This window comes from Syzygium oleosum, unplaced genomic scaffold (assembly GCF_021117445.2).
Source record: "Syzygium oleosum isolate NSW1041296 unplaced genomic scaffold, Sole_v2.1 Sole_v2.06, whole genome shotgun sequence".
In the NCBI taxonomy this organism is placed as follows: Eukaryota; Viridiplantae; Streptophyta; class Magnoliopsida; order Myrtales; family Myrtaceae; genus Syzygium; species Syzygium oleosum.
Genome location: NW_026607490.1, coordinates 2,769,032 through 2,777,014, shown reverse-complemented (window position 1 = coordinate 2,777,014; position 7,983 = coordinate 2,769,032). Strand labels below are relative to the sequence as shown.

General features: G+C 40.5%; 2 protein-coding genes across 4 annotated transcripts; one reads left to right on the top strand and one right to left on the bottom strand.

The window, feature by feature from the left end:
- On the bottom strand, nucleotides 1-4,329 carry LOC115683054 (uncharacterized). Of its 3 annotated transcripts, none has more exons than XR_008816902.1 (9): nucleotides 4,085-4,329; nucleotides 3,543-3,645; nucleotides 3,331-3,438; nucleotides 3,134-3,243; nucleotides 2,757-2,864; nucleotides 2,642-2,687; nucleotides 1,940-2,071; nucleotides 628-761; nucleotides 1-386 (listed from the first exon to the last, which is right to left on the bottom strand). XR_008816902.1 is itself a non-coding variant. In XM_030607459.2 (8 exons), exons 1-8 carry the CDS (start codon nucleotides 4,291-4,293, stop codon nucleotides 678-680), a joined length of 900 nt encoding a protein of 299 aa, XP_030463319.2. In that variant the 5' UTR covers nucleotides 4,294-4,329; the 3' UTR covers nucleotides 457-677. The 3 variants fall into 3 exon arrangements, 1 of the variants encoding a protein (XP_030463319.2); XR_008816901.1 differs by lacking the exon at nucleotides 1-386 and adding an exon at nucleotides 457-513; XM_030607459.2 differs by lacking the exon at nucleotides 1-386 and having other exon boundaries at nucleotides 457-761.
- A 2,087-nt stretch (nucleotides 4,330-6,416) lies between these two features.
- Nucleotides 6,417-6,911, top strand: LOC115683006 (egg cell-secreted protein 1.4-like). Its single transcript, XM_030607381.2, has one exon. The coding sequence runs from the start codon at nucleotides 6,438-6,440 to the stop codon at nucleotides 6,849-6,851; it is 414 nt and encodes a 137-aa protein (XP_030463241.1). The 5' UTR covers nucleotides 6,417-6,437; the 3' UTR covers nucleotides 6,852-6,911.
- Nucleotides 6,912-7,983: the final 1,072 nt, after the last annotated feature.

Genomic DNA, 7,983 nt, shown 5'->3' with positions numbered 1-7,983 from the left:
TTGACGCGACCCGTAGAATAGCAAGACTTAAATTGTTTGGCCAAATTCTTAGCAAGACTTGGTCAATAAAATCATCCTATGTTGATTTTGTCTGCTCTAATGTAATTGGTAAAAAGCCTACTGTTGCGTAAGCACATCATTCATCAAACCCAGGAAAAAGTAAACAGGACCAAAGTCCATATGGTCCATCTCGTGAAAGACGTTTTTCTTTGGACATTCTTTTATCTCGGTGCTTGAAGAGCAAACAGTTCGAAACTTTGCGATGCTTCACCGCGCACATACGAGAGAATGCCGAACTCGCACCTTCTGCGCAATGACAGGAGTGAAGGATACAATACAGCCCTTGATTAAACTGGTATATTTAGACCGCACGACCGCAATATCGTCTGCAATCATATAAGCGAAGCAATGATTAAAGAAAAGGGAAACCATGAGTCCCTCCATCACAGACAAGAATTCGAAATGCAAATTCAGCTCATAGATTATCAATCCCTCCCATCGATGGTACACAACCTGTAAGAAATTTGCTGGAAATGCAATCGGAACACTCCCTAGCTAGAATATAATATACATGAATCTCAGCTTTCGAAATTCAGCAAAAAAGTTTTGCTACCCAAAAGTTATTACCTCCCAATGGAGCATGAAACGATGCATTGCCTGGGGCAAGCTGAACAGTTTCACGTCTTCCACACCTTAATTGTGCCATCCACGGAGGCAGTGATCATACAGTCTTCCTTCGGATGATAACTTACACTTGTCACCTGCAAGAGAAAAGAGACAACAACCACAGTGAATTGGAATATTTACAACTCCGAAAATCTGGGCATTGTGATGAAGATCCATGGTGAGTTCTATCCACAACACTCCAAAGAATCAATAGCATCATTAACGTTGATTGAAAATAGGCTGCCCTTGTGACCTTTGTTCAGGCCGTGGGAATATACCTTTGTCCTCTAGGATTTTAAGGACACTTGATTGCTGGGACTATACCTGTCCCCTAGAATTTAAGGCTGATTGATTATCATCAAGCAAATTAATATGAGCTAAACTCAACCTACAAGGAATTCTGGATGGATCTCAAGAAACAGAATGGCCCATGGAACGAAATAAGAAAAAAAAAAAGTAGGAAGGATTTCCACCATTAAATGACATTCAAGCCACGAAATGGGAGAAGAAGATAAATTTTCGGCAAATCCATGTTGTCGATGCATGAAGGAGAACTTCTATTCTTTCTGTACTTCCAATGAACATGGTAAATTTGGAGAAGTTTCTACATTCTACCAATAAGAATTGGGTCATAGCAAGTTCAGTGGACAAGAAATCTAAGCTTGGCAGAGTGTAAGAGTCCTCCATTAAGAGAATGAGCTCTCTAGTTATTTTCATTACTTTGGAATGAAAAACTCAGAAGGCTATTAAATTGGAAACATATTTGCTATTTAATCATTTAGAGGGCAAAATTCATAAGTTCAGTGCAGTAAAAAAGATTTTTATGGATGTAACTGCTGTGATAGACACTGTAAAATGCATATTCACCCTAATACAAGCGCCTGCTTCCGGGCTTTGTGCTATTTCTGTACATTTCACAATCCGTTGATGCATCTAAAAATAAAAACTTCGAACTAAACCAAGATCACCCCATCTTATGTTCCATCTCAAACACATGTTGAGTTTAAGATCTAGCGGTACGGGTAGGGGCTGGTTACAAGGTATAAACAGAAAGACAAAAAATTAAATCACAAATTGATAATTGAGAAGAAACTCATAACTAATCCTTTTTGTAATATCAGCATCCGGCTTGTTTCCACTAAAGTGACAATATGACAATGCATCTTTCTATATGAAAGGGCACATATAAAATACAACACATGTTATGAACGATCAGCACCATGTATCAAGACATATGGTACAACATGTACAGCGTAAGCAAGAAAAGACTCACCACAGACGCATGAGCTCGGAATTTGGATATCACTGACACATCGACCAAATCCCAGAAGAAGACATAGCCATCCTCAGATCCACCAGTCACATGTGCATCACTATTAGTAAGACAGCAATCCAATTTGTAGGACTGATGAATCATATCAAACAAGAATCATTGTTACTACATAAGGATATGACCCCGCCATAAAAAAATTGAAAAGAATGAGTGCAGAGCAAATTTCGAGTGAGCAAGTGTAACTAAATGGCACATCTGCCAAAGCTAATTTACAGAGGACATTGAGGAATCTAAACAGAATAACTTATCTTGAACCAATGGATGTATAACAGGTGAAGTTTGATACCATGAGATGGCACGGCATGGAAAACAAAGTGGCATTTTCTTGGTGCACCAACAATCTCAGACTAATAATTATCTTAAAAAATCAATCTCTACATTGATAACGAATCACTACTGTAAGAAAGTGTCAAGATTTACTAAATTTTCGAGTGCAGGGAAAAATTTCATGTGAGCGAGTGTAACTACATGACACATCTGCCAAAGCTGATTCACAGAGGACATTGGGGAATCTAAACAGATTAACTTATCTTGAACCAATGGATGTATAACAGGTGAAGGTTGATACCATGAGATGGCATGGCATGGAAATCACTACTGTAAGAAAGCGTCAAGATTTACTAAATTTAGTCATATGAAAACCTTGCAAGTATGGCCCTTATATTCTTGCAATAGCTCACCAGTAGACCTGTCATAATAAAGGACAGTCAGCAGAAGCAGTGAGAGCAATGCAAATTAAATGACTTCAATTGCTTACCTATCTACAAGACGCAGTGTTGAATCTAAACAACTCGCCAATATGCAGTTACCATCATTTGACATTGAAATACAGTTGACAGGTTGCCCCAAGTCGTCAGATATTTCTCTACATGATAGGGTGACAACACAATTATTAGAGAAAGGCATCAACATTTTCTAGCTATATGGAGGTGTCAAATACTTTCAGTTTATTGTGACCTTACAAAGAAAGAAGAAGAAACGAATGCACAAGGTACAGCCAAAATTCACAGTTCAAAATAGAATTTTAACCTTCTTCTAAAGTAGAGAGATTTGCCTTTCTTAAGCTTCAAACAACTTTTACACGCGGTAGTGTTTAGAAAGCAAGAAGGGATGTTCACGACACAATGCACATACCTACCAATACGAATGTCAAATGTTCGAACGGTACCATCAACGCTTCCACCAATTATTTCAGTTTTTGTTAAGCAAACAGACATAACACTGTCTTGAAATGTGTTGATGATCTGCAGTTCAATCAAACAATTCAAGTCAGTTCATTTACACGGGCATATATAATTAAAAAAATTCGACAACGTCAGCTGGCAAGTTACCTGAATCGGTTCAGCATTATGAGATCTGCAGTCCCAAGCACGCACTGAACGATCATAGCCAGCTGATACTACGACAGATGCATATTCGTTAAACTTTACCGTGTTCACCTGTGAAGAGAAAGGGATTAGGTGGACATTATGAGAAATTCTGAGAGATATAGGATATGGCCAGTCGAGAAAAATTTACAGTTCGAATTGTTGTGAGTGCGAACCTCGCTGTCGTGCCCACGAAATTTCCTAATGACTCGGCCAGTCGACACATCCCAATAGAATATCTGCCGGTCACCGCCGCAAGATATCAACTTCGAATTGTCCCTACATTACAAGGCGAAAAAGATTCAGCATTCGGACCAGCATTGTCAACTCTCAGTCGGAAAAAAGAAAAGGGCATCCAATAGATTCATACATCATTTTCCTTTTCCACTTCCTAACACAAAAAATCAACATAGCAAGAGAGCAATTTTCTGATCCTGACAACAGAACCAGGACACTTCTCGGCTCAACACTACACAAACCCATTTCAGATTCACAATCTCGACGAAACTAGTCCAGCCCCAATCAACTGCCGCCTATCGTACACAAAACCATGCAAACCCAACACAAAACTAAAGCAATTCAATCTTCTTCACGATCAAAAAGCATCTACCCTGAGCCTCCGACCGAACACACACGTCAGAGCAAGAAAACCGACGGCATCGTTAGAATTGCAGAAATGGGTCGCGAGATGGCGGGGAAGGAGGAGGAGGAAAATTACGAGGTGCAGTGGACGTCGCGGACTTCGCGGCCGTGGGACTTGTAGGTCTTGATGTGGATGCCACGGTGGGGGTTCCAGAGGCGGATGGTGCGGTCCTTGCCGCAGCTGAGGCAGTAGTTGCCGTCGCCGTTGAACCGGGCGGCCAGAACCGCGCCCTCGTGGCCCTTGAGCACGGTCGCCTCCTTCCGGGGGAGGCCGCTCTCGCTCATCTCGAAGCTCTGAACAGCCGGCGGCGGCGGCGGCGGCGGAGAGGAGAATCTTTTAAACCGGGTTGCCCGCCCGACGGGCCCGACCATTGTTGCGGGCCGGACTATGACTCTGGCTAAACGGGCCGGGCCGGGCGAAACCTATTCCAACCTATAAAATCTTTTGTATCTTAGTTTACACTTAAAAAAAAAAAAAAAACACAAAAAAAAGGTTCTCCATCAAAGTTTATCTAGCTTCAAAAGCTTATGAAAAAATTGTATGTGAATAGACGTGTCGAAATTTGTATATCATGACGGTTTCGGGTATTACGGGTTAAGAAAAAGTCAAATTGCGTTTGTCGCGAAATTTGAATTAATTTAAAATTTTATCTAGACAAGCCATGAAAATTTCTTCATCTTTGTGCACGCATACACGTGTGTGTATGGCATTCTTCCGGTAATTGGTAAAAGAGCATGTCTGCAAATAGAAAAGTGTAAAGTCTTTGAATTTTCCAAGAGAAAATGTAAAATATTTGAATTTCTAGCTCGCCATTTATCATTGTACGAATATGATTATCTTGATGATGTACGTGGGCTTTCGAGAAAGTTAATGGCAAAAGATTGAGGCCGAAATCAAAGGATATTAAATGAGGATCTTATTGACGAGTAATAGCAATTAGACACATCCATTAGTTTTGCCAAAATATACTGGAATTTATATTGCAAATGACGCTCAATAAGGCTGCTCTTGGTTTAGCTTTTCCAATGGGTTTTAGGCCTCTAAAGCCTTTTGGAAAAATTTTGAGTGTTTGGCTAGTTTATTTGGGACCCTTTGGCCAAATTCTGGCCTTGGCAAAGTTGAAAGGTCAGGGCAGGTGGGGAACCTGAGCTTTCAGCATTTTCGAAAGGCTACTTCCGTTAATTAATGAAATTTGATCAATCGCCTTTTTTGCCCTCAAAAGCGTATTAAAAGTCCAATTTTACCCCTTTTAAAATATAAAACCCTACTTCTCATGACGCTTCACTCAGTTAGCCTCCGCCTATTATCGCTCAATTGCTCTGTTCTTTTGCTTCACTCTGTTTCTTCAATTGACCGCTCCATACTTTCGCTTGGCTCAATTTCATACGAGAGCCTCTCTGCCTGTTCGCTCAATTTTCTCATGATCGCTCGTTCTTTGGCATTTCATGTCATATAATTGGGAAAAAAATTTTGAAAAATAATATTTACATACTTTTTGCAATTTTGGCCAAGCTTTGATGGACATATCAAACGTCCCATTGACTCTTTTTTTTTTTTTTCACCGACGGAAGCTCCTAACTCGATTATTTCAAAAATTCGGTTTGATTTTCAAAGAAAAAGTGGGATCGCGAATTTTGAAGAATTGGACCGAATGGACGACTACAATATTTTCTTCAATATCTGATGGCCGTGATTGACCCTAAATAACTTAGAAGATTAGAAAGCTCTAAACCTGACAAGGTCCTATGTTGTAGGAAGTTTAGGTCAAATGACTGAGTTAACCTCGTTCAATTGCCCAAGCTGAAGAAGATATTTTCAAATGGTTTAATGCAACTATCCCAACTTTGGCATTTGAGTGTAGAAGGGTGCTTCGAAACTGAGGAGATCATCATTGTATCCGAAAATCCTTGCTTGGACTCAAGAACAATTCGAATTCTTAAAATGCTAGTACTTCACGATCTTCTGTAGAATGACTCATTGATTTCCCTTTAGCAGGAGAATGCTATCAATTTAAGATCCATTGATGAATGCTATTTAAAATTATTTTTTTCAAATATGATTAATAGAAAATTCTCATACTATAATTGATAAACCTAATCGTTGGATCAGCAATCTTGACCTGGTAAATATAATAATCTATATCTATAATAAAATAATCTAAATCTGCAAGTCAGGTACTTTATTAATTATCTATGTGCATCTATCATGACATTTGCAAGAAACCTTTCATATCCCTAAATTCCTCCGTTTATGAACAAATCCAATCGACTTATTATTACAACATTAAATCATATTTATTCATGGCATGCGATGAAAGTCCTTTCATTCCCCTCCCATCATCGTTATAAATATACACCAAGCCTTCACTATTTCTCCATCCTCTCTCGTGGCCTTAAGCCTTCCGTAGTCGTGCATCCCAGCTTCAATCATGGCCTTGAAATGCTTGCTCCTCTTGCTCGCCCTCGACAGCATACTGGCTGATGGAGCCGCAGCTCGCGAGATAAAAGCCCCAGTCGACCACTACAAGCCGGGCCTCGACTTGGCGGCGCGGCTCGAGGCCGTCGAAGCCAGTGGAGGGCTGGTCGAGTGCTGGAACGCGCTGGTGGAGCTCAAATCGTGCACCAACGAGATCATCCTCTTCTTCCTTAATGGGGAGACCAGCTTGGGGCCTGGGTGTTGCGGGGCCATCGACATCATCACCCGCAACTGCTGGCCCGCGATGCTCACTTCGCTCGGTTTCACGGCCGAGGAAGGGAGTATACTGCGTGGGTATTGCGACGCGGCGGTGGCGGGAGCTCCGGTTGGCTCGCCGACTCCATCTTTGGACATGGGTGTGGCTTAGACTAGGATGAGGTTGATGGAGTTAAGAGAGGGCAAAAGTGTGATTCCGTCTGTTGATAAATAAAGTTGGATTTTGAGAGGCTTGTTATATCTGTGGGTGTTGCTTCAAGGGCACAAGTGAAATTTTGGTATTTTTCTTAATCTATATCTATACTATCTATCTAATACTTATCTTCTTCTATGTTTTTACTAATTATATAGAGAAATATCTTATCACCCACCAAAATATCAAAATGGTTAGAGAAATGCATGCCACTTATCTACTATCTCAAAAATATGATAAATCGCTTACAATGGGCTCCACTTATCAGCTAATTCGTGCCACTTATCCACCAATCCATAATACAATATCTATTCATAATTGAGGCACGTGCACATTGCTGCCAATCTCTTACTACATGATTTTTTTTTTAGCAAACTCTAAGTTTTGAGTGAAACATATGTTGATTCGCGCATTACTCAATTTGGTTCTTCATATTTACATACACATTGTTTTGGACGTCGACATTGAATGAGCTTTTTTATGGCACCAAAAGAGCATGAAAGTAACCACGCATGCGCAGAGTGCGTGCTCAAGGTCTAATCTATGTAGAGCCAAAATTCAAATGGGATGCCCACCCGCGAATAGACACATAAAAACCCTACCCACTATTAGACAATCCCTAGAAAATGGAATGAAACATGGTGAAAATGTGGAACCCCTTGGCAGATATCAACATGAATCCATCTTCTCTTGTTCTGCACTCGAACGAATCATGATTTTGGCTACAAAAGAAGAACGTATACATAAAAAAAGATCGTCACATCTTTTGAAAGTGGTTTGCCTGTCATGAAGCTTTCTCAGCTTTCCTTAGCTGTTTGCGTGAAAAGAAGTTATATGCTAAATTTAGTAAGTGCGACTTCTTGCTTAATCATATAGAATTCCTGCATCATGTGATCTCGAAAGGTGGCATTTCAGTTGATCCAAAGAAAGTTGAAGCTGTTGTTCAGTGGAATCATCTTACTAATGTTACAAAAGTGGCGCCTCGGTCCAATTTAGATCGCTGCCTTGACCCTCGCGCTTGAAGACCATGCAAATCACCAGGTGTGATCACTTGGAAATGGCTTTCGGAGGTCACTGTGTGGCCTTCGAG